This window comes from Diorhabda sublineata, chromosome 4, assembly GCF_026230105.1.
Source record: "Diorhabda sublineata isolate icDioSubl1.1 chromosome 4, icDioSubl1.1, whole genome shotgun sequence".
Lineage (NCBI taxonomy): Eukaryota > Metazoa > Arthropoda > Insecta > Coleoptera > Chrysomelidae > Diorhabda > Diorhabda sublineata.
The window spans coordinates 20,602,138-20,628,950 of NC_079477.1; the positions used below are offsets into that span (position 1 = coordinate 20,602,138).

Below are 26,813 nucleotides of genomic sequence, written 5' to 3' on the forward strand. Positions count from 1 at the left end.
ATGTTCTTCATATTTGAAAGATCTTCGCCGCAACATCGGAATATTCTATCTTGAATCCATCAAAGCCTTAGTGCGAAGCACGAAATTGGAAGAAAGTCGAATTATTTTGCATGACATCTTAACGGTGGCTCTGAACGAGAAAGATGGCCAGCAACTCAATGGGGATCTGTGTCTGTGTGAGAAAGCTCAAAACAGACTGACTAATTTAATAACAGCATAACACCTAACATAATCTCGAAACTATATTATTCAAACAGGTGGGCAGCATAGATAGTACAATTTTATCAACTTAAAATTAAAACAGTAGCTTCTGAAATATATAATCTAAAGCGGTACACAAACTTATGGTTCAATATTGATTTTTCGCAAAATGACAGCAGTTTGAAAAAAGACAACGTAATTTGTTTTAAAAGAAACACTTTCATTTGTTTATAAAAACCATAATTTGTATCCGATCGTAAGAATCGTGACTATTGCTTTAGATAATGTATCTTAGAAGCTGCAGTAAAAATTTTGAGTTGATGGGATGAAAATTGCACAAGTTTATTGATAAACATGGTTTCGAGAAGAGCGCGTAATGATATTTTGTATTTGTTATGGACAAAAAATATCTGTATTGACTTTATTACATACTTATTACAGCCCTAGAGTGAATTTTTGATCACTTTATATTAGTAGAGAGCAAACAAATTCCCAAAGAATGCAGGATTCTTTTCGGCGATCAATACATTTTTTTAAACCAATAAGCGGGTGTTTTTTTGGATAATTTAGAAATGAATAAATTTTTCGATGAAGCACTAGTTTTTTTATGATTCGAATATGATGTATGTATTTTATTTAAATCCATCAGCTAGTTTTTTTAAATATAGTATTCACTGCTTGTAAGGGAACGTCCTTAATTGAGCAGATAACTTGATCTACAATTAATATTATGATTTGAAATTTTCGTAGAAATAACTTATAACATAGTGTAAGAATTGAGTCTATTTAGCAGAAAATGTTATGCAACTTTGAAAAAAAAATGAAATACTTCTCCACTGATTGGAGTATTCCTAATTCCTTAACAATGACCATAACAAATTTCATATTCATCCGTTCCTTCAATTATTTGAGTTATGTAACCTATAATATAACTGTGATGAATTGTTCTTCTGTAGGTTCAGTCGCAGAAGTCGAAGCCGAAAAAATTATCAACGAAGTTGACGAGATTGTCGATTAAGATGTTGACAATTCAGCCATGAAAATAAAAATGGATGGTTAGAATGAGCTGAGGCTATTCGAACAGAGTTCAAAAGAGCAAGAAACTGTGTAGGCATCGCGAAAATGCTCATTTCCTCCCCTGTTATGCTGACCGCCTGATGTAAAAAAATGAGGTTATTTCCGTTGTGGTCCTGTGTTTGTCGTGACCAATTCGGGTATGGTCGCGTACCTGTGTCCAGTGCTCCTGTCGAGGGGGAGTTTAACAAAATAAAATATATTGTTTTGAAAGAGGTCACCAATGCCTTGAGGCCAGATTGTTTTCTTGAAAAACATATGAATTATGTCACCGAAAAAGTAAAAATTGTTAATGCTGCGGCCACGGCGTGTGATGAACAGATTCCAGACGAAAATCATTCACCTGATAGAGTAATTGACGACTCAAATAAACAAACAGCTCATGGGTATGGTAAAGGGAGTGTGCCTAGCATGTGCAAATGGCGACGTGTTTGCATATCGTGTAATCGGTTCGTTCACGCTGTACTCGAATGTTCTATCCCGGTTGATTCAATAGACGAAGGATATGGACAAGGGCGTATCTGCGGAATATGTTCCGCTCAAAATCCACCAGTTGCACCGGAGGTAGCAGGGGCACAAGAAGTCGAAATTTGGAGAAGACTTGCAAGAAAACCGAATAAAAATGCGGGCTAAATACTTGGGAGCTAACACCCAAGGAATCAAAGATGGACTGACATGGACGAAACATGCAAATTTCCCAATTATTAAAAATGGATTATCGATGAGTCTAGAGGCTGTACAACTCGGACAAAACAAATACAGCCTAAGAAAAACCTGCGCGTTCGACAGCCATTTCAAGGTTATGCTTGCCGGTGCTTCAGATTATTCAGATCTACGAATTGGTTAGTGATATATCGATCTTCTCATAATTACAATATCATTATAATCGCTCAATAAAATAATAATAAAAAATAACGATAATCGTGTTTTTAACTTGATCGTATTATATGCAACTAAAATACTTGTTCACCATAAACTTTCAAATTTAACTGGAATTGTTTGTGAGCCTTCGGTGACAATTATTTTAAAACAACAAAATACTTGACTACATTTGTCATCGATTAAGAAAAATAATGAGCCATATTTTTTGTAAATTCCTGTCAAACGCTTGACCAGCTCAGACGATCTATACAATGCTAAAAACCTCTTGACTGTTGTTCTGTTATTATAATTATATACAGGGTGCGGCAGCATAACTTCCTTTTTTAAAAAGTTCGCCATTTAGTCGGTAGATGTCGTAACGGAGTGCTAGTGGTCTCGTTCGAGAGGGGGGACTATAAAGTTTTGTCCCGGCACAGTTCAGTCGCCATCATGCGTTGGAACAGTGAGGAGCGTGCGTTTGCCGTTGAGGTTTACTTTTCGAGCGGATGTTCTGTGATCGCAACCCAGCGCGCCTTTCGGAATCGCTTTAATTTAGCCCCCTTGGCCCCTGTCCCGGACCGGAAATCAATTGTTACGTGGGTCACTACGTTCAGACAAACTGCAAGTGTGACAGACGAAGAACTGGAGTCCCTCGGCCCATTAGATCACCGGAGAACATTGAGTTAGTTAGAACTTCAGTGTTGCGATCACCACGGCGTTCTGCGCGCAAACATGCGTCTGCCCTTGGACTTTCCGATCGTTCTGTGAGGAGAATACTTCATGATGATCTTCATTTTCATCCATACAAGATGGCAATTGTGCAGGAACTTTCTGAACGTGACTTCAATTCTCGGAGGAACGCGTGTGAGGTTTTTCTGGAAGTCGTTCCTGAGGACGCTATTGTTTTTTTTAGTGATGAAGCCCATTTTCATTTGTGTGGATCCGTAAACAAACAAAACATGCGCTACTGGGCTGATACCAATCCTCGACAATTGCATCAACGGCCTTTGCATTCACCTAAAGTCACAGTGTGGTGTGCAATTTACTCACGTGGAATTATTGGTCCCTGGTTCTTTGAGGAAAATGAAGTCACAGTGACAGTGAATTCGCACCGGTATGTAAACATGTTACAGTAATTTTTTTTCCCACGGCTAGATGAGTTGGACTTAGGGGACACTTGGTTCCAACAAGACGGAGCAACGGCACACACTTCAAGAACATCGATGGCTGTTTTGAGGGAACACTTCCCAGAGCGCCTTATCTCAATTAGGGGCGATTTGGAGTGGCCAGCCCGCTCTCCCGATTTGACCCCTTGTGATTATTTCCTATGGGGTTTTTTGAAATCCCGTGTGTATGTGAACCGTCCAAGGACCCTACAAGATTTGAAGACGAACATCCAGGAAGAAATTGCCAACATAACGCCTGCTATGCTGGCAAGAGTCATGACAAACGCCAGAAATCGGTTTACTCAGTGTATGGAGAATGGGGGACGTCACCTAACTGATTTGATCTTCAAAACTCAGTAAAACAAAACTTTATGTATGTGCCTGTATTATAAAAAACGAATAAAAATTTTCTGATTCATACAATAAGTTTTATTAACTTTTGAAAAAAGGAAGTTATGCTGCCGCACCCTGTACATTCATTTACTCTCTGGTTGATAGAGTAATGGTCAACGGTCTGGGGTCACAGTCGTATCGAAAACAGACAGAAATTTTGGTCGACATTTTCTCACGAGTATCGGATACGAGGAACGGCGTCCAAAACGTCAACAAGAAGGGGATATTGCCGTAATCGACTGCAATACCAACATTGGCAATATGGCAATACAACTTTTTGAGCAGGAATGATCGGTAACTAATAATTAATTGTAGTGTTGAATTTAAAAACGAGCGACAAACAAAAAATCAGGAACTTGGTGACCGTCAATACAATGTTTCTATGCTAAACTATATTAACATAAAAAATTTTAAAATGCTTGCAATGCAATAAAATTTGGTAAATATATTCTTTAGTGTTACATATTTCTATACAAATATTTTCAGATTTTTCTTCTAACCAGTTCTCGAGTAGATGAACATTGGAGTTCATGTATTAAGCATAGCGTTTAAAATTAATTTAGTTTAGAAAGAGTGGAGTAAAGAAATTGCCATATGAGTAATTCTTAAAAACATTATCATCATAACGTGCATCAACTGTTTCTATCCGATTGTGCTGATGTACTCTTGGATTTCATCAAGCTGAAGATCGTTTTTTAACATGAAGAATTGAGCAATTATTTATTAATGCATTCAAAATCGACAATTCAAGTTCGATTATGCTAATATTTTCGGGGACTTTAGTCTTGCACCTCGTCGGGCTAGGGGTGGTTTTTTGCAATGAAGGGTTGAGCAACAAAAACTCTACATAAGTATTTTAAAAGCTCATTATTAATGCGTTAGAAATCGACTATTCATGCTCGATTGTGCTGATAATTTCGGGGACTTTACTCTTGCACCTCGTCGGGTTGGAGGTGGTTTTTTGCCATGAATGGTTGAGAGCAACAAAAACTCTGCATAAATATTTTGAAAGCACATTATTAATTCGTTAGAAATCGACTATTTAGGTTCGATTATACTGAGAATTTCGAGGACTTTACTCTTGCACCTCGACGGGCTGGGGTTGGTTTTTTTACCAATCGTGATCCAAAATTGGTTTTTTATGTTATATTTTGAAAGCACATAATTAGCACTAAATTGATGTGCCAGAAAAAATCAAAATAAACAATTTTTCATGTATGGCTGTGCTAGCTTTTTTGGAAGCTGTCACAGCCATCGATTTCAGCGAAATGGTAAAAGCACAAAAATTAAAAATTACGCAATTAATTAGCACAGAAGAAGCACTAAATCTTTGTGTTTTCTGGAGATGAGGCTGTTAATATATTTCTAAATCAATAATAAAACTTTTGCCTATTTTCTTTTGGTATGTTATGTTTTTTATTCCAATTAGCCATCTCCAAGCTGATTGTGCGATGTAAAAAAAACAAAGTAACAAACGTGATTGTGGAAAAAATGTATTGAGGGCTTGTCTCTCTGCTTCGCTATCATCTGTCATAAAACACCCTAGGTTGGCTATCCCCTAAAAGCCGAATATCCAACAGCTTCTATTACCATTTTAAAGCCTGCTATGTAGTCGCGTTTTGATTGACCCTTGTTTATAATTACTGCTAGTGGTACACCACCTGCAGATCATACTCTTAAGATAAAAGTTATAGAATGATTTTTCGCGTCACAGCGTCACGCTCTCTACAAACACTATATCCCCAGCATAGTATAAAATATGCGCTCTTCTCCTGATTTGTGTAACTATCACAGCTGTAAAAGGATCTTCTTTGACCTTTATAGTAACACCTTTTTCTGTATACTGTGGCTGCTTTTCTTGAAGTTTCTAGAAATAATAAAATCATAAGTTTGTAGTTAAAAACAAATTAACAAAAAAAATTATCGAGAGTAGTCAATTAGACAAAAAATATCAAATTTTGCAGTTAGTAAAACAGGTACCCTACTAATACGTAAAAATAGTTCAATATAGTAAAAAATATAACTATATCACTTACCTCTAGCATTACTTTGCCAAAACGCGATCCTAAATTAACACTTCGCCATTTGTTGTACCAATATCGTACTGTACGATATTTTGGGTTTATGGAACCATTGGCCAGATCTTCTTCATCCGCTTCTAATTCAAGTTTGTTTAGATGGTAATTAATAGATTTGGTTATACCCATGCCATTATCAAAGTACGTTTCAAACAATTGTCTAGTTTCTGATGAAGCTGGCAATGCGGACAAAGCATCTTTAGTGTCTATGTTTATTATTTATAGTAATTACTGCCGGCAGACCTTCCTAAAATATTCAAAATTGAGATTGACCATATTTTTTATCAACTCAAATATTAAAGCAACAAAATATATCTAAAAATCAATTAAAATAATAATCTCTTTTCTTACCTTAACATGGAGATGCTTTACAATCGTATTTTTTGTAGTTACTCTAATTTCTTGTTTGTGTTGGTTTTCTTTTTAAATGAGCTATGATGGCACACATATTTCTTTCTGTAAAAGATATTTATTATACAATGTTAGTCATAAATATATGGTGGCGCAATCGCAATATAGTGTGACACGGTAACATATCTATCTTTGTTATTATTTACAGGGATAGATACAATTAATAAGTACAAAATGTAAGGGTTGTAATATATATAGTGGTTTATATTTTAAAATATAATATTCATAGTGCATGATGACGCAGCACTTTAGCTTCAGCACAGTTGTAGTATAGGTATATGATAAGTAATAAGGTAATGAAGTATTAAATGATCTAGCTGTATACTTACGTACACACAAAAATGTTTAAGTTGAGGGCGCTATCATGAACAATCCATTTCTTGTTATTTAATCTTGAATATTCTTGAATTCACATCACATTCTTCTAGATTGTGTAAATTGTTATAATATGGCTATTGTTAGTCACTTCTTACGTTTTGTATTTAAAAGATTGGGGTAACTCCATATCATTTGCACACATTATTATGTAATAGAGTATTAAAATCAAGTTCAACTTATCAACATGTGCTTGCTTGCTTAAAACAACACGTGGCAAGGAAGCAGAAACAAAGGCACAGGGTTATGCAGCTGCTGAGATGGCAAAATGTAAATCCATTTGAGGTATGCAGAGCAATTCATACTATTATTTGGCGAGAGGAAATTAGCAAAATGTACATTTATTTAGTGCCAGCATAGTAATGTGTATTGTTATTTAGCATCGAACAATAAAATAACTCTATTGCTCTGTGTTTGTCAAATACATGTAAGTTGTGCTTATATGCCATCGGAAAACTGCTTTATGGAAGTTAAAATGGAAATATAACTTAAGCAACCTCGCTAGTGATAACCTAGATGTTCAAATTGCTACCTATCATTTTCGATACAAGTGTTCTTTGAAGAATAGATTGAACAGCAGTCTCAATTTCTGCTCTCGAAATACTCTGAATGGCATTTTGTATTCTCTCGATCATGTTATCTGTAGTAGTGGGTCTAATTGACAAACAAGGTCTTTAATCTGGCCCCCGAGATAGAAATCTAAGTCTGGTGACCTGGCTGGCCCAAAAAATAGGCCTCCATGTCCTATCCACCTATCAGGGTAAGCAATATCTAAAAACTCTCTAACTTGTCTGGAGAAATGCGTCTGACACCCATTGTGCTGAAACAACAATTGCTAGTGATATATCTTCTAGAAGTGCTAATTCATCCCTTATAAAATTAAGGTAGGGTTCCCCATTAATTGCATTGTCAAAAATAAAAGGTCCAATTATCTGACCATCTACAATACCATACATTCACCGACCATAGCCCCTGATAGTGAACTTCTTCCATCCAGCGTGGATTATTTTGTGACTAATAGTGCATATTATGCCAGTTAACTGTACTGTCACTACTAAATGTAGCTTCGTCTGAGCACAAAATACGTGACAGTAATTGAGGGTCGTCATATACCATATGCAGTAACCAGTTGCAATAATCCAAGCTTCTCTCGTAATCATGATCAACCAATTGTTGATGCAGTACTATATGATATGGATGGAATCTAAAAGATATATAATGTCCTATTAAATATCTTTCCAGAATGATAAATAAATTATTATGTTAACATATAACCATGCCCACAAATATTATTTAAAGTCTAACCTTTTCATTGGAATAAAATTTGTTTGTTACTTTATTTTCAATAATATCCTTTTATTTCTTCACCTCCTCAATAAATATGAGTTATTCTTCTTTCCCAAAATTGTATTGTCAAGAATAAATCTTAATAAAAAAATCATTACACTTAAAAATAATAATTGTGCATCAATCATGTGAAACGTTTAATACTTACGATTAAAAATAATTGAATAGAAAAATTAAATTCGCAAATAACAATCACAAAAGTAGTCTACCATAGATCGAGCTTAAATATATATTAGTGACAAAATAAACACTCTTTAGCACCCTTCTACGTTTCATTTTGTTTCTTTCTAACGACATATATCGGAATAGTAGAGAATATTGTCCCTAATACCTGTCAAAAACTTTTAAACTACGGCCAGACTTGCCAACCTTCTTTTAACGCCTTAAAGGAGCCTTTCTTAATAGACCCTTACAAATCGGTTATGTGACCACTTCACTTAAACGATCAGATTAAAGGACATTTTAATTTGAAGAAGCCTTTAATTAAAGTGCCAACTAGGGTGGGATTGAGAAACCGGCCGTAAACAGTGTGCAATCTCCGATCATCTTCAAAATAGGTGGTTTATGGTCCTCATTTGAAATATTTGAACCGTTTTTAGTGATGCTTCAACATTCAAATGATGCATTCCACTAAGCGTTTACAGCATCTGAAATATTCTCCTAGTCACTGCGATAGTTTTTATCGCGGCGAGGACATTAAAAGAGAGCCTGTGGAGAGTCCTTGGTCTTGAACGTGATTGTTTAGTGGAATACACCACAAGTGGTTCGGAGTAACTGATTTGCAGCCAACTTTTAACATATCACACTTAGGACGATTTAAAAAGTCCTGTGAACAAATCACGGGTTATGGTGAAACCCTTTCTATAACGTAAGACTTGTTTGGGCGCACTTCACAATAATAGACAGGTTTTAATTTAAAAAATGGTTGAATGATTTGTTACCCAACAAATTTAAGTTAGTTGATTTCTCGCACATGGGCGACATAACATGCGCAATATGTAAATTTTTAAGTTGAATATGTGATAATTGCAAAGTATAAAATATGAAAGATTTGTCATGTTATAAAATTATATTTATTAACATATTCATATGTAATACCCACTACATACTTCAGACTGGGAGTAAAAAGTTCAAGGATTTGCAATATCAATAATTTGCTTATCATGAATATTATAGAATTTATTGTTCTTTATTGAAGTGCACCCAAACCAGAAGTATTGATTTTACGCAGTATTAAGAAATGGCATCAGAAAATTTAGAAAACATTGTGGTTGGACCTGAATTAGAAAGAATAATTGATTCACCTTTAGGAGATCTGTTACTGTTAGTTTTAAAAACTTTCGAAGATAATGTACTTCAAGTTGAAGCAGAAACTGGAGAAGAATTATCTGCTGCGCTGATATTAAAAAGAAGTATAAAATTAGCAAGATGGTTCACCAGTATAGGAATTCAGAAAGGTGATAGTATTTCAATTAACAGTGAAAATAGATTAGAATTTTGTCTAGTGCCAGTTGCAACGCTATTTGTGGGTGCTATATTCGCGCCATTAAATCCTGATTATACTCCACTTGAATTGAAACATGTACTTAACCTGTCAAAGCCTAAACTTATTTTTTGTTCAAACAAAACCATTGATAAAATGGTATCAATCTTGCCTGACCATCCTTACATTGATAAATTAGTTTTATTTGGAAATGTAGAAAGTAAACACCAAAATGTTACAAAATTTCAGGATATCATTAAAAATGCTGATTCAGAAGAAATTGATGACAATTACAAAAGTGTACCGTTGGATATTAAGAACACAGTTGCAACAATTTTATGTTCTTCTGGTACAACAGGCTTTCCAAAAGGTGTTATGTGTACTCATGATAATATGGCAGCATATGTAGATATATCCCGTTCAATAATGGGTGATATAGTTGAAAACGATGACCCAAGTGATGCTATGATGGGTCTTATTCCCTTTTTCCACTCATTCGGATTTATGTTGATGTTCTTGAACCTCTTACGAGGTAAGAAAATGGTAGTTCTGGGAAAATTTAAACCAAAAGTATTTTTAGAATCAATCGAGAAATTTAAAGTTGCTAGAATGATAGTTCCACCGCCTGTTTTGTTATTTTTATTGAAGAGTCCTATGGTTAAAAATTATGATCTATCATCTATTAAGGAAATGAGAAGTGGTGCTGCTCCCATGGGTAAAGATATGGAAAGAGAACTAAAAGAAAAGTTTAATGTTCATCATGTGTCACAAGGGTATGGAATGACAGAAACAACATTAGGAGTTCTAGTTTCTCCACCAGGGAAAAGTAAAATAGGATCTTGTGGTAAAATTGTTCCAGGTATGATGGCAAAAGTAATAGATGATTTTGGGAACCCATTGCCTGCCTATAAAGAAGGGGAAATATGCTTCAAGGGTCCTTTAATTATGAAAGGCTATGTAGGTGATCCAAAATCAACAGAAAGTACAATAGATAAAGATGGTTGGCTACACACTGGTGATGTAGCATACTATGACAGCGATGGTTATTTCTTCATAGTGGATAGGATTAAAGAATTAATAAAGTATAAAGCTTACCAAGTTGCTCCTGCAGAATTAGAAGCGTTACTGCTTACCCATCCTGCCATTCAAGATTCTGCTGTAATAGGTTTGCCAAATGAAGAAGCTGGAGAACTACCATTGGCATTTATCGTTAAGAAACCAAATAAAAAAATTACAGAACAAGAGGTAGAAAAATTTGTGGAAGATAATGTGTCACCTCAGAAAAGGTTAAGGGGGGGTGTTATATTTTTAAATGAAATACCTAGGAATCCAACAGGAAAGATTTTAAGAAGGGTATTAAGAGAAAGGGCTGTGCAATCTAAGTCCAAATTGTAGTGAACGTGATTTTATTGTAATAAAATACATAAATATAATTATTCTTGTTCTCTTTTGTTTTATTTTTGTAGAAAACAAAGTGGTTGATTGTTTGGTTAGACTTAGTTGTAGGAAAAAACATATTTTGATTTTAAATATTCATACTAAAGAAAAATATAACAGTTCTCAATTTTCATCATTTATGTTTAATTAGACAAATTTTAGTTACTCTTTTAAAATGTATTACATTATTTTTAATACACATAGTAAATTTGGAATCATCTTTTGAATATCACTTCACTGTATTATTTTTCAATAATGAACAGCTTAGGTTTTATGTATGTAGAATTCAATAGTTATCTCAATAAATATACCATATAGGAGGCACTATATATTTTTTTGATAGTAATAATTTATATTAAAAAAGTTGCCCATTGCGTTAATACGTTTGTATTTGCAAAAATAGTTTCCTACGGGTTCAGTGAAGTGTACAGCTCAGAGGCCATAATTAATATTGATTCCAAAAGTAAGTCTATTGATATTTATGTCTATATGACTAATGTAGAATGAACAAAAGTAGTCAAATGTTATTCAAAGTTGTAGTATGTTATGAAAACTGCAAAACTTAGAATTATAGCGCTTTAATCTAGTCAAAAATGTAGAAATACATTATTTAGGTACTAATATAAACTAAAAATATGGAGCATTTATTGTACAGATTTTTTTAACAAAAATAGTTCGACTGATTAATTAAGCTTATCAGTTATAAGTAAAATAAATAAAAATTTAGTTATTACTTAATGGCAAATTTACTTTAGAATAAACAAATTTGAAAAATATTGAAAGACACCATCCAAAGAAAGTAATTTTCTTTGTAATAATCACCCTTAAATCATGGTGCTTCTGTGTCTCAACGTTTTTAAAACTGAAGTTTTATCATATAAATATACATTGTAGCCTTTTTGTTACATAACACCACCATTGACGTCGTTAAATCTGTAAAATTCTTAGGGCTTGTTGTGAACAATTTCTTGAGATGGGAGTTAATATTACCGTCTTTCCTCAAAAATTAAAATCCCCCCTTTGCAATTCGAGCGAATTTTCAAACTAAGAAAGAGAGCTCTTATGTCTACACCAGCCTAAACAGCTCCACTCCACTGCAACTACTTTTTGTGGTGATTTTTCGAGGCCTTTCGATTATGTTAATCATAAAATTTCAATCAACGAATTGCAGTACGCATGGTTTAAGTCATACTCTACCAACAGAAGTCAGTTTGTAAAGGTTAATACAATGATGTCTCCTTGCAAGCCAATAGAATGTGGAGTGTCCTAAGGCTCAGTACTAGGCCCTATTTTGTTTCTTTTGTTTTAAACATTGCCTATCTAGACATCAGTGGTAAAATATGTCTATGTAGACTATACTAGTTTCTCTTGAAGCAACCCTGGTCTCACGGCACTTCATAGGACCATATCTAGTGTCCTAACACCTTCAAATCATGGTGCGATTCTAATTTTTTGTGTCTCAACATTTCTAAAACTTAAGTTTTATCATACAAAAAAATATTGCACTCTTAAGGCTTGTTAAGGAGAATTCCTTGAAATGGGCGTTAGATATTGCTGCCTTTTCTAAAAAAATAAGCTCCTCCTGTTTTGCGCTGAGATCAGTTCCTAAAAAACTGATATTATCTCCTTAACAGTCTATTACGCCCTTATTGAGTGTTATCTCCAAAATGCACTTCCCTTCTGGGGTACTTGTGGTACGACTCATTTTGAGGGAATCTTCAAACTACAAAAGAGAGCTGTTAGATATTAAAAGATTAAAAATTTTGACTCTTCCTTCCTTATTCATCTTTGAATCCGTTTGCCTAATTCGTAAGCACGCTTCTTCAATTTCATAAAGGACGTTGCACGACCTTTACCTACATTCAGAATTAGTTTAGGGCTCAATATTTCACAATGCAAATAATGCACAATCATTTGCCAATTGAAATCAATTCAATATCATCTTTTCCCGCATCTCGCATTAATTTGAGAACATATTTACTGGAAAGTGCATTTTACTCTGTAAACTACTTCTATTCTAATGGTGATATTCAATTTCGGGAATACTGGTTTAACTTTGCTATAGACTTATATACTAATTATTACCTATAATTTTCTTATTCATTGTGGATTTCTTCTGTATATTGAAATTTTATTTTATTTGTATCTATTTAATTATTTTTATGTTTGTTCCACTTTAAAATAATTTTTTTCATCATGTAACTTTTATTCATATATCAAGAAATCTTGAGACAATAACGAAATACAGTTAAAGGAAAATATTTTATTTCAAAAACTGAATACAATGTCGTAGTTTCTACCAGAAATAAATAGAAAAAAGTTTACAAATACACAATATTTTAAATACTGATAGTTTCATTTAATGATGGAAATATGTTTATTTAAACTGATCAATATTTAATAATCGTAGAGTTGTTAAACCATTTGTTTGAATAAATGAAATAATGAAATTGGATATGGAATGCTTTCATTACTGATCTGCATAATAATCGATCCATTCAAAAAAATTGATGAAGTTTGTTCATTTTAAATTTGTTATTATAGTATAGATTCCAATATATTTTTTAAATTGTATATATGTAAAATTCTGTCCTTGTTTTGTTTACATTAGATTAATGGTTGTAGAAGATACAAGGGTCTAAGAAAGGCAAACTTGTTTCTTAAGTAATAAGTTTAGCAATTAACTTATCAAAATGAGGGTTACGGAAAGATGTAGTATTATTTGTACAACCAAAAAACCAATTATAGTTTCTGTCAAATAGTAATTCAAAATATTAATCTTTTTGTGCCTAAAGCTTTGGTTCTTAATGGTAGGTTGCATTATTGTGTGGCTAGAGTAGTGGGACTTTCAAGATGTACATACAGTTCACAGAGTTATTGATTGGTTTCGAGAATTTGGTGTATTTAATAATTATAAAATTATAAGGGAATCAAATTTTAAATACAAAAATTATGTAGCATCCGCAATTTTTTGAGTGGATCAGTTATTTTGCTAAAAAATTTGACATCTTTTACAATTTCATTAAAAAAAAATTAATCTACTCATTGAACTTCATTTTACTCCTAATACAATTTACTGTAAATTGAAAATACTCAGCTGTTAAAAATGTTTAGTTTTGTACCAAATTAATTTTAAACATATTAAATAGTCAATTGTCGATAGTTATGCATAGAATTCAGTGTTGTATCCCTGTTTCTCTTGAAACTATGTGTGTATTTCTAAGAAATAATATTTAGAATATAGTTCAGACCATCTTTAGGCAAACAAAGTGTAAAAGTTTCTCATAAGACAGTTAGTGCGCTTTTAAGATGACGCTGTTAAGTGAGTTATTTAATTATATCTCCAAAACACCTGCTACCTAGAATCTTCAAACTTGTGATTGGTATAACCCTGTGGTGATAAATTATTTATTATAAACTTGTGTTGTATATCGCCGTCTCAAATGATCAATATGAAAGGGACAACTGATGCCTTTTTGGAAAATTTTTTGAAAAATAAATTTGCAAGATTTTTCCTTTCCACTCTTAGATACTCGTGATGGCCGTTAAAAACGTAGTTTTTTGGTAAACAATTTATTGATCCAAGATTATATAATGTGCAAGCTTAAGTTAAGATTTTTAGAGAAATATTTTATAATATAAACAGCGCAATCATAGAGGGCTATGGTAGGACGTTTCAGATAAAGGTAAATAAAGTTAGATAAACATAAAATCCCTTTAATTATCTGTAGTTTAAATTTGACAGCAGATATTTTGAAGACCCTGTATATGTCATTTTATTGCCAACTAAAGAATGAGGGTTAAATAAAAAATAGAGTGGATTTAAACTTTCATCTGCTTGAGGTTGGAGTTTATTAGTGGAATTTTTTCTGTGTAATAAAATATAATTTACTGAAAATTCAACTAAAGAAAAAAATATGTGAAAATTACCAATTTATTTGTATTATAAATGATGTAAAAATTGGATAAGTAACAATACAAGTTTCATTATATTTCTGAACAAATCTATTTATTATTCAAACATATGCCCCCCCAATATTCTCCAGCATCTTGGATAAAACGAATATACACATCAACTTTCAAAAAATTCATCAGTCTGTTGATGCTACTCAAAATACCCTAAATTATCACTTTATTTACAATTCTGTGTGTCGTGGTTTTAGCTCTTCTATCCTACTTAAATATTCACTTTTTTCAATACACCCCTCACAATTCTCACCCCAGTCGTTAAGAATTTTTTTGAGATCCCTTACTTTGAGTTTTTTGAGATCAACATTTTTTAAATCAATTTCTACATCATAATGAAGTTCACAAATTTGAGCATCTTTTTTCTTCAATTTTTCACAAATTTTTTCAGCGGGCATCGACCACGACATGGGCTTTGACATTTCACCAAGAATTCCCGTAGCACTTTCCTCTAAACCACCCAAGTAGTAACACTACAATTTAAAAGATATTATTCAAATGTGTTTATCAATTTTATTCTAAAAATAATGTATATAATAAATATATCTTTTCCTTATCATTATTCATTAGGTACTCCATATAGTTCTAACAAGGTATGTCTATTCATAAGATTAGTTCAAATTCAGATACAATATTGGAAAACAATACTAACTATACTATACTTATACTTAACTATAAATAATCTATCAGTTTAAATTTCAATGGCACATCTTGACTTACTTTACCAAAGTGTAGTTAGCATATGTGAGTGAGGATTTATATTTTTTACTCGCATTTACCTCTAATGATGATTACTTTTAGTGCCATAGCTTGAAAAAATTTTGAGCTAAAAAATGTTTATAAAAAAAAAGGAATGGTTGCAGTTTTGAGAAATTATGATCCAAAATCACAATAACCATGAGGTTGGAAGTTATTTGGAAAATAATATAATTATAAAATTATTTTTCTACATTTAGAAAAGTGGTTTTTTTCTTTAGGATTATTTAAAACAAAATGTTCATTACCATAGCTGTAAAAGAGCTACAAATTTCAAAGAATTAAGGGAAAAATATTTGGTAGAATTAAAGATGCGTATCTGAAAAATATAGAGATTTCTGTGTGATAGATTAAGCTGAATGTAGAAAATTATTTGAATCATTATCATTTTCTTTATTATTTGATTACTTATGACATTGTTCAACACAAAACCACCTCTTGTTTCAATACTTGTTGATTTCCTTCTATAAAAATTAACACTATTATGTCTATGTCATATAATTTATTTGAGAAAAACATTACTATTATGACGTCAAATGAAAACTCCACAAATGTAGGATAAATATATTTTTTTATTTCTATCTACTTTTGTATGAAAGCAGAAAATGTATAAAAAAAAAGACTTAAAAATGAAGGGCCTATTTAAATTTTGTATATTGCCTCCTCTGATATCCATTATAATTTAACAGGGTCAAGTTTCCAACCTTATTTTCATTTTAAAATGTATCTTATGTAAATTGGAAGACATATTTAATGAAGCTTGCAAAAAACTATCAATTAAATCCTGAAGAGATGTCTTTCGAATGTAATTTTGAACCATTCTTGTTATAAGTGGTCAAGAAGTTATGTAAAAAGAAAAAAATTTTCTAAGCATAGAGGTTTCAATTATCGTCAAGTCTTTGTCACCTATATTATGAGAGGTATCTTATTGGTTAAGAGGCAATGAAACACAAAAGTAGATTAACTTTAATATGTTTTTCGAGCTTTCGAATATGTATTCATCTTGTTCACTGTCTAGGAAATAATTAATTGAGTGTTGTAGTGGCTTTAGCTTGTATAAATTCTTGTAAAATTTTAAATTTATAGGATTCAAAATTCAATATTCAGAGTGACGTTGAAAGAAATATTGCAATCAATACTTAATAGGTGCTTATGCTATTTTTAACATAAATATCAGTGAGATACTTACAAATCGATTTTCTTTATTTTTCAAGCCTTTACAGAACTCTCTAAACTCATTTTCAATTTTTTTAGGATCTTTTCTAGTACTGTCATCTAATGTATCCGAAAACTTTGTTAACGTTTTGATACAAACTAAAAACAATTGATACAGTTGTAAATTAAGCAAAGCCGTCTTTTGTGAAACGAACTTACCTTCACATTCATTTGGTTTTAGGGAACTTACAGCTATAACTGACATAATAACTACTAAAATAACAGCTTGTAGTTCCATTTTCTTGTACCTTTGGTTCTAAAATATGCTGAGGATTAGGTTAGAAGATATAAATTAATAATGTTCTATGAAAATCAGTTTATATCGCTCCATACAAGGCGTTAAAATATTTATCTTTACGTTAAAATATCTTTCAGTATACTTACGTGTAAATTATTCTACTTATAAATTCGTACCACGTTTTAAAAAACACCTAATAAAATAAATCCGCTATTTGTGAAAAATGTTGGTATAGGATCTGTCAGTGACAGCTTGGTGGCGTTTTCTTATTGGTCCACGTACAAATTATGCAATCTAAATTATTTAAAAATTATAAAACATATTAAACGTTTTCTTGTATGTTATGTGGCATAACTATCAACTGTGAAATTCGAATAAAGTTTAAGTAATTTTAATTATTCTCCTGAAAGAGGGTAGGATAATGAATTTATTTTCAGCTCATGCTAAATCTGAAGAAATCTCAAATATTTTGAAACCAAGTCAACTTTATAGGTAATCACAGAATAGACATAGGGATGAGGACTGTCAAACGGATTTTAAAACTACCAAATGGCATTTAAAATGTTGAAATATTTCTATGAGGTCCCAGTCCAGAACTAAACTACTGTGTTACGCGAATAAACATTTTGGCAATATTGAAGTCTGATCAACATTTCGACCAGTATATTTATGGAAGAAAGTTCTTAATTGGAACTGATTATAGTATTCAAGCCATTGGTGCAGTTCAAGCATCTACAGAGCCCTAGATGGATTGAACGACTTCAAGAGTAAGATAACAACAGCAATATCTGGCTGATGTGAGCAATCCTCTCTGAATGACAAGGCGGAATCTAGGAATGCCGCCATTTTAGGACCTACATTAGTCGTCGAAGAATGGTCATGCAACAGAATCACACAGTGGAAGGAAGAAAATAAGCGGCCTAATTAGCAAGAAATGTTGAAATATTTTTCGACCTTGAAAACAAATCTTTGAAATGAACATTTTTATTATTTTGTAGAATTTGAGCATTTCTCTTTAGAAATTAGCTTTAGTACTTCTCTTCATAATTATATTACTCCAATTTTTCTTTATATTATCAAAGCAGCCATGAACGTTACAAAACAAATGTGAAAAGTATTGATTGATATGATTATTGTTTCTGTAAGATAAGGACTTTTTGGAAACTATGATCGGTTCAACCCGTTTATGTACGGTAACTAACCCGAAAAAGTTGTCTACCGTGGTACACATCGTAAAGATCTTGGGAGAATAATGATTAATTGTATTTAAAAACTGTACAAGGTTAGCTTCACTTTTATTTGTACTACCAGAAAAATAATATTAAATAATTTGAACCGCCAAAAAAAGCGAAAAAAATACCATGCTCTCAAAAAAAGTATTCTGACAGAAAAAATGGAAGCTTTTGATTAAATCAAAAAAATAGCTTCATATTATTTTGTACCATATAATTCTGTCAAATTGTTTTTTTGCACCTCTCTCAAAACCGATAGAAAATGATTTTTAAGGGCGGATCAACTGCTACATATCTTCTGTGCACGCGTGGTGAAAAAGGCCATTTCTAGCAAAAAACAAATAAATAATAAAAATTACTAAATATCTGTAACAACTGAATAAATATAATGGAAAAATTAACGATCGTAATAGTTTTATTGTATAAATGTATTGAAATATTCAACAACATATATTTTCATTTAGTATATGGTACCGCTTTGAACCAATCGGAGCCTATGAACCGAGGAAACGTATAAATATTTCTGATACTAATAATAATATCAGGAAGTACATTTTTTATCAAGTCTACGAGGCCTTAACTGTCTACATCAAAAGAATATAAATCAATATGTAATTTGAATTAGCAGGCCTTCATTATAAATGTTTTTATTAATAGTCAGTATCAAAAATAGCCTTGCAGCTGAAGTGTTTGCTAAAGAGACAATCATCTCGTGTATAGTTATAATTATTTGTACACTGTAAATATTATGGGTGTATGAAAAATAACGAACGATTAAAGACACAATGTATTCGACATTTGATTATATAGGTTAAACAAAATTTTCTCGAGAATATAAAGCGTGTATTTGAAATTCATTCCACATGTTAGGATAAACAAGTAAGTACTTGTATATAAATAGTTTGAATAAGTATGTACGTACACTGGCTAAAATACTTAGTGACATGAAAAGTGACAGAACTAAGAGTAGACTTGAAGATCCCTCCAACAAGGTTCTTACCCTTATCTCGTCAATTATTAACATGGCGAAAAGATTTCAACCATTTCTACTAATATGGACTTGAAGATTTCATCTATGAAGAATGATATTTATATTATTTCAACTATTTTGCTAATATGGGCAAGAGTATTGAACTCTAAAGAACGGTTTTTGTGCAGAATAAACGAAAACAGAAATGTAACAAAATCAAATGAAGATATGCGGTTATTACCCGGCTAACCCAGCGCCAGAGAAGTGGTTGGAATTTTTTAATATCAAGGCCTTTATATACAATTTTCGTGTCTGAGATAAGCAGAGGATATTTTCATTAGAAAGAAAGGCAAAGAAGGAGACTAGATCTTGTAAATTTATACGTGAACTGGAATTTGTTTAGAAAAGTTCACGTATACGGTAATCGCACCTTCTGGGAATGGACGAAATTAATATATGTGGTTTCCAATTAAACTTTGGAAATAGAACAATTAATGTGGATTCCGATGAAGTAATTATTTATGCATATGAAAGCAGGATGATGTTGACAGCTGTGCAAGAAGATACCATTCCTCGTGCACAGAGACTGGTTATGATGAAGCCATGGAAACATGGCAAAGAAGTTGGCAAAGATTGATCAATAAACATAGAAAAGGAAATCAAAATTGGATTTATTTTGCATAGTTCATCAACAATGTGATATTTCAAAGATAGATTCCAACAGATGTTATTAATAGCTAGTCTCCTTGAATCGAGTTGAGTAAAGGAAAATGAGTAAATTTTTCTTTTAATATTGATACATATTTATAACATAAGGAGAAGAGATTGTAAGAACATCAGCATTAGATAAAATCGATATTGATTATGCAAAACTGTTCACAATCAGATCGAAGAATACTATCAGCGAAAAGAGAGAGAAGACTGAAAGAATGATTCGAGAGATGGAAGAAGAAAAAGTAAAAGAACCATCCACTAGTGCATAGTAGTGTTTCTTGACATAAAGGATTCTATGTGGATTATAGGAAAAACACAGCTACCTTTTATATGTAATTGATAAAACGCTGGATACTTTGGTTGACACCAAACAATTTTCTACCTTCGACTTGACGTCTGATTATTAGTAAGAGATAATGTACCTAGAAGACAACGAGAAATTTGCATCTACAACCGTTTTCAGAATATGGAGATTTATCGTTATGCCAGTAGGGCATACACCCATGACACTTCAAAGACTTATGGAGAATGTCTTGAGATGATTATCTTGGACAAGCCTAATTTAGCATCGTCGTACTGAACATATTTGAGAAATACCTGAAGAATTTGGAACGTTTTCAGTATTTCCAGCTCATGTTAAATCCGAAGAAATCGCAAATATTTTGAAACCGAGTCAACTTTATAGGTAATCACAGAATAGACAAGAGCTTCCTATTGGGATCAGGACTGTCAAACGGCTTTTGAAACTACCAAATGGCATTTAAACACAGCGGAAGAATTAGTATATCCATTACCAGAAGTTGGAAATGTGATTAAAGGTGAACTGGAACGAGTGTTGAAATATTTCTATGAGGTCCCAGTACAGAACTAAACAATCGCTTTCCTCTCTGAAGACAAGGCAGAATGTAAGAAGGCCATCATTTTAGGACTTACATTGGTAGTCGAAGAATGGTCTCGCACCAGATTCACACAGGATTAAGAGATTTATTCTCGTCTACAGTTGATCCGGCAGTGGAAGGAAGAAAATAGGCGGCCTAATTGGCAAGAAATGCTGAAATTTTTTTCGACCTTGAAGACAAATTGGACTCAGCGGGACACTTTTACATAGGTAGGGTATTATTATTTTAATACGATTAATATGAATTTTAAGTATTTACTCACTATCCCCTGTGTAAACAGTGAATATAAATACACATACTATACGCGATCAATCATCCTTTCTTTGAAATGAACATTTTTATTATTTTGTAGGTGGGCACATTTGAATTTGAGCATTTCTCTTTAGAAATTAGCTTCAGTGCTTCTCTTCATAATTATATTACTTCTTTACATTATCAAAGCAGTCATGAACGTTACGAAACAAATTTGAAAAGTAAAAATAAAATCATAGCTAATCAAACGAGTCCACAATTGAACTGAAGGGAGAAGTTGCTCTATTTTAATTTTAGTTATTGAAATTATTGATCATATACATAATATCTTTTAAACTAAGTCAATCTTCTTAACAAATAGAGGTTACCACTTTTCAAGGAAATTGGGAGAGTATATATGTATTTTGTCTTTGATTTGTCTGGCAATAAATTTAAGATGATATTTTAAGTTCATCATCATCATCATATTGTATATATTTTTTATAGTATAGTATTTTTATAGTATTCAATCCAAATAAATAGTGAATTTGATGTTTTGTAAGTATCACATATAACTAACTGTAAAAATTTGTGAAAATGGATAAAATACCATATAGACTAAACGTATGAATAATACTAAACGATCATATAGAATCCTGGAAAAATTACTCACATTTCACGATAGTACTGGACGACAGCAGTTTAAGTTATTCCTATCGAAAACTTTCATTCATACGTGGATGGAAGACAAATTTGAAACAGTAAGATAGTTAATTGGAAGATAGTTTTTTTATTCTTTAAAACCATATTGTTAGAAAGTGAAATATATTGATTGATTGAATTTTTTACATAATCACTTTCACTCTTTTATTTCACTATATAAATAAATTAACAATAAATCGTTGAATCCATCTATGCTATTCTAAAACGACAAATATTTATCTTTGAAAAATTAAAAAAAAAATCTAATTTCAAGTTAAATCGAAAATCATATATATATATATATATATATATATATATATATATATATATATATATATATATATATATACATATAAATATGGGATACTTATGCTCAATTAGCTGTTAAAAATTTAAAATCATGGTCCAAAATAAAAATAAAAATGCGAAAGAATATAATAGAAGATGCCTCCTACAATGTAGAAAAAAGAATATTCTTCTCACCTTTCTACAGAATAATATCAAGCGTATTAGAAGAAAAATACTCATACACCAAGAACAAGAGACCAACAATAGTTATTACATCTATATATGTATATATATATATATAATATGCATCTAAATGTTCTTGATTTTAGGTCTCTTCTGTTTTAAAATTAGTTTTTTTTTGATAGTTTTTGACATTTCCAATTTTCTTTAAGTCTTTATCAAAATATAGAGACCTAAAATCAAGAACATTAGATGCATTAATATAACAGAGGGTCTATATATATACATATATATATATATATATATATATATATATATATATATATTATATATACATATATATATATATATATATTATATATATATATATTTTTATATATATATATATATATATATATTTTTTTTTGGGGGGATGGGATTAGAAATCTGCTCTCAGACATCTAGGCTGATCAATATTGTGCCTAGATAGTGTCGGGTTGGCTATTGGCTGTTGTACTGCCGACCGACTAAACCCTTCCCCCTCATACGTGGATACACCTGCTGAGAAGAGTGCTGGAACTACCGTTAAGTATTACTTCAGCATTCCGAGCATTGCCTTACACTTATTTTAGTCTGTGCTTACTTCTATCTTCTTCTTTTGTCTCTATTATTTTTTGGATCATAACCGATACTATGGTACCGATATAACAAAAGAATGAGAAGATAGAGATACGTACTGAAACATTAAATCGGTGGCAGGACAAATGGGAACAAGCAGTAACTGGACAATGGATTAGAAGACTGATTCCAAATATTAGAACGTGGGTAAACAGAAAACATGGAGAGGTGAACTACTATCTTAGTCAAATGTTAACAGGACATGGCTGTTTTGAAGCATACTTCCACAGGTTTAAAATCAGTAATACAACGAAATGCACGTACTGTAGCCAAATGGATGACGCGGAACACACATTTTTCGTATGTGCAAAATGGAACCCACAGCGAATTGAAGTTGAACAATGTGTAGGAGAAGCACTTACTCCAGATAATATTTTACACCATATGTTACAGGATGAAAAAAAATGGAACATAGTATCGGTTATGATCCAAAAAATAATAGAGACAAAAGAAGAAGATAGAAGTAAGCACAGACTAAAATAAGTGTAAGGCAATGCTCGGAATGCTGAAGTAATACTTAACGGTAGTTTCAGCACTCTTCTCAGCAGGTGAATCCACGTATGAGGGGGAAGGGTTTAGTCGGTCAGCAGTACAACAGCCAATAGCCAACCCGACACTATCTAGGCACAATATATATATATATATATATATATATATATATATATATATATATATATATATATATATATATGACAAAGTGATGAAGCTGATGATGACAAAAATGTGACCTCAAGAAAATTGATTTGATTATTTTACTCAGCCACGATTGTGAATTGAAGTTTTTTATGATAAGAATTGAATTTTTTATTTATGATTTCAATCTGATTCTTTGGTGCAGCAGTAATGCAATCATCTACATATTGGAAAAAGTATGGAATATTTATATCAAGTTTGCTTAGGACAATTTCCTCAAGATCTTCCATATCCAATTGTGCTATAACACTTGAAATGGAAGCCCCCATAGCACAACCATCAATTTTTTGTATATTTCATTTTCATATTTGAAGTACGTTGTAAGTGCGAGTTCTATAGCTTTTATATATTCGTTTTGAGGTATTTCTGTATATTCTTTAATTTTGTCCCATTTTTCATTAATTTATCTTCCACAGCGGTAATAGGAATATTTGTATATAAAGAAATTATATCTAACGAAATAAATACATATTAGTTAGGAATTTTTATAGTTTTAATTTTTTCTTTGAAATCCCATGTGTGTGTTTTTGATATAGTATTTGTTTTGATATAAAATTTTTTTGAAAAGATTTCTTAAATAATTAGATAATGGGGCGAGAGGAGTTTGAATACTTGAAACAATCGGTCGAAGGGGAATGGCAGGTTTGTGCAGTTTTGGTAAACCATATATTTTAGGAGGTAAGCAGGCATTGTGAATTTTCAATTTTTTTGCGTCTGATGGCGAAATAAAAAGTTGTTCTTCCCAAGATCGAATTAGATCATTATTTTGTTACTAATTTCATGATTTCATTCTATAATCTTCTGATTTCATGGATAACAGTTTTATTAGATTCATCTGATTTCAAAATTTTAAGATTTCAATTTTTATTTATGGATTCTTTGGTATTAGTTATATTTTGAGGTTTGATATTGTTTTGTTGTTAGTTTTTCAATTTAATTTTGAAATTAGTGATAGTATTAAGTATCAGAATTTATTTTATTTTGAATTTCTTTATTTAGATGTTTGGTGGTGCATTGAATATTACATATTTGTCACAAGTAATTGTTTGTGTAAAATTGGGACCTAAAGATAAAACTTCTTCCACTTCATCTGGTATGACAGTATCAGTTAAATTCTCGATCCATTTTGATTTTATTTCATTTGTTTTCTTTCTCGACATTTTTCCTTTTATTATTGGGAAATATTAATAGAAACTACTTCATTTATTTCAACTGTTATGTTTTTTAAATCATTTTCTAATTTTCTTATTAGGGTAGTTGATTTAGTAATAGATCATAGGTGGGGAACCTGCGGACTCGAGGCTGCATACGGCCTCCGCGGGGTTCTTGTGCGGCCCTTTGCCACCTAGTACAAAATGGTAGAGTTCGTTTCAAACAACTATTGTACATCAACGCCATGATAGTTGCACGAAAAATCCCGCCAAAGACAGTCATATTGTAAGATGACGCCAGAATACTAGTCTGAAACGGATCCTAACACGCATGAGCGAAGCTCTGTCCCACAGACCATCCGTTTCAGACTTGGACACTCAATGTTAATTTTTTAAACAGTTTTTAGCGCCTCCAAGTTGAAATAAGAATGAACTACAAGAAAAAAAGCCGGCTTATGTGTGTGTGTGTTTTTTCCTTTTTCTTATTTTGTTCTTTTTTTATTTAGTAGAAATATTGGGAATTGAAAAATTGTAGAATTTTCAGGTAAGTGAGAAATTATTTATTCGGAGATTTCAGAATTTCAGAAATCAATTATGCTTTTTTCAGAGTATTGCAGAAATGTTGGTTTTATATCCAAATAAATAATTTTTCACTTTACTGAAAATTCCACAATGTTTATGTAATTTACATATCTAAAAGAAACGAATGATGTTCTATGTAGCGGCGCCAACTACTTTGTCTAAGAAGTAAACAAAACTCGGTTTCCGATCTCCCATTTGAGTGTCACACCTTACTTTGGCTTCTCTGACTCGCATCTCTCAACGCTTCCCTGTTGCGATCTTCAGCAAACTGTAGTTAACAGTGCGTGCTTATAACAGTTACACGGTTTTATTGTATTTCTAGAAAGTACTTTGTTAAAGGTATTATTTGATATTCGTTTTTTTATCCATCATGTCAAATAGCAAGAGAAAAAAATTAGGTGATGAAAACAGAACATTTAATATAGAATACGAGCTAGATTTTTTCTTTACTGCGGAGAAAGATAAAATGATGGGTTTATTGTGCAATACAGTTTTAAGTATTTTAGCAAAAAGCGAATGCAAATAAACACTACTTGACTCGTAAAGAACATGAATATTTCGCTTTAGAAGGTGAATCACTAAAAGCTGCTCTTCAAAAGTTGAAAAATGAGAAGCATCATCAGCAGGCATCTTTTAGTGCCTTTGTAAATTAAAATTCCGCTGCAGTTACTGTTACGTATAAAATAGCACATATACTTGGAAAAAGGGGTAAACCATTTAGTAATATTGTTGAAGCAGTGAGTATGCTAGATCCAAGAAATGTCGACAAATACAAACAATTACCTCTTTCCAGAAGAACTATAACGGATCGACAGCACGAATTAACGCAAAATGTAATAAAGCTTTATAAACTTCATAAAATTATACAAAATGAAGATGTTTATTTTTCAATTGCTTCAGTTAAAAGCACTGATAAAACAGATTCGGCACAAGTTTTATATTTTATTCGTGCTTTAACTAAAGATTTTCAATGTTACGAAGAACTACTTGCGTTGGGTACACTAACTGGAAGAACTCGCGGAGCCGATATTTTCGAAAACTTCAAAGAACTATGTAATAAATCACAATTGAATGTCAGTAATTTAGTCAGTGCCTGCACCGATGGCGCACCTTGAGAGGCATAAAAGAGGGATTCGTTGCTATTAAAAAATTAAAACTTAAACTTGGAAAAATTGATATCATTTCACTAAATTTTGCATCAGCAAAATCTACCATTTTGCAAGACACTCTGAATAGAACCATTGCCGTTGAAAACTATATACGCGTAAATGCAATGCGTCATCGTGAATTTCGTCAGATACTCTCTTTAGATGAGGAAACGTGGTGTTGACCTACCATACTACTGCAAGGTTCGCTGGCTATTAACAGGTCAGGTTTTAATAAAAGTTTTGTCTTTGTGACGACAAATTTTAAACTTTTATCAAGAACAAGGAAAACATTGTGATCTATCAGATAAAGTATTTCTCAGAAACCTTGCATTTTTGTCTGATATGATGACAAAACAAAATATTTA

The 26,813-nt window shown here is 32.0% G+C and overlaps 3 protein-coding genes and 1 long non-coding RNA gene across 6 annotated transcripts; 2 read left to right on the forward strand and 2 right to left on the reverse strand.

Moving 5' to 3' along the window:
- Positions 1–2,823: 2,823 nt before the first annotated feature.
- LOC130443208 (uncharacterized) lies at positions 2,824–8,243 on the reverse strand. 2 transcript variants are annotated; one of them, XR_008909829.1, is made up of 6 exons: positions 8,055–8,243; positions 7,865–7,984; positions 6,514–7,763; positions 6,125–6,229; positions 5,732–6,020; positions 2,824–5,562 (listed from the first exon to the last, which is right to left on the reverse strand). It is a non-coding gene; the product is annotated as an uncharacterized LOC130443208 (long non-coding RNA). The 2 variants fall into 2 exon arrangements; XR_008909830.1 differs by lacking the exon at positions 7,865–7,984 and having other exon boundaries at positions 8,055–8,242.
- Positions 8,244–8,687: 444 nt separating this feature from the next.
- Positions 8,688–10,834, forward strand: LOC130442459 (uncharacterized). Its single transcript, XM_056776580.1, has one exon. The coding sequence runs from the start codon at positions 9,147–9,149 to the stop codon at positions 10,782–10,784; it is 1,638 nt and encodes a 545-aa protein (XP_056632558.1). The 5' UTR covers positions 8,688–9,146; the 3' UTR covers positions 10,785–10,834.
- A 138-nt stretch (positions 10,835–10,972) lies between these two features.
- Positions 10,973–17,315, reverse strand: LOC130442460 (mesencephalic astrocyte-derived neurotrophic factor homolog). Of its 2 annotated transcripts, none has more exons than XM_056776581.1 (4): positions 17,148–17,315; positions 16,923–17,019; positions 16,738–16,862; positions 10,973–15,265 (listed from the first exon to the last, which is right to left on the reverse strand). In XM_056776581.1, the coding sequence occupies exons 2-4, from the start codon at positions 16,999–17,001 to the stop codon at positions 14,963–14,965; spliced, it is 507 nt and encodes a 168-aa protein (XP_056632559.1). In that variant the 5' UTR covers positions 17,002–17,019; positions 17,148–17,315; the 3' UTR covers positions 10,973–14,962. The 2 variants fall into 2 exon arrangements, with proteins under 2 accessions (XP_056632559.1, XP_056632560.1); XM_056776582.1 differs by having other exon boundaries at positions 16,923–17,029; positions 17,148–17,250.
- Positions 17,316–23,147: 5,832 nt separating this feature from the next.
- Positions 23,148–26,415, forward strand: LOC130443316 (protein FAM200C-like). Its single transcript, XM_056777883.1, has 2 exons — positions 23,148–23,337; positions 25,967–26,415. Exons 1-2 carry the CDS (start codon positions 23,148–23,150, stop codon positions 26,413–26,415), a joined length of 639 nt encoding a protein of 212 aa, XP_056633861.1.
- The last annotated feature ends 398 nt before the right edge of the window (positions 26,416–26,813 follow it).

Bases quoted from the DNA above. Each gene is read 5' to 3' on its own strand.
- LOC130443316 (XM_056777883.1), top strand. From the start codon at position 23,148: ATGGATGACGCGGAACACACATTTTTCGTATGTGCAAAATGGAACCCA. The intron at 23,338-25,966 runs GTAAGCACAGAC...ATTCCGCTGCAG, and splicing joins GACAAAAGAAGAAGATAGAA to TTACTGTTACGTATAAAATA.
- LOC130442459 (XM_056776580.1), top strand. From the start codon at position 9,147: ATGGCATCAGAAAATTTAGAAAACATTGTGGTTGGACCTGAATTAGAA.
- LOC130442460 (XM_056776581.1), bottom strand. From the start codon at position 17,001: ATGGAACTACAAGCTGTTATTTTAGTAGTTATTATGTCAGTTATAGCT. The intron at 16,863-16,922 runs GTAAGTTCGTTT...AATTGTTTTTAG, and splicing joins AAAACCAAATGAATGTGAAG to TTTGTATCAAAACGTTAACA. The intron at 15,266-16,737 runs GTAAGTATCTCA...TTTAAATTGTAG, and splicing joins AAAATAAAGAAAATCGATTT to TGTTACTACTTGGGTGGTTT.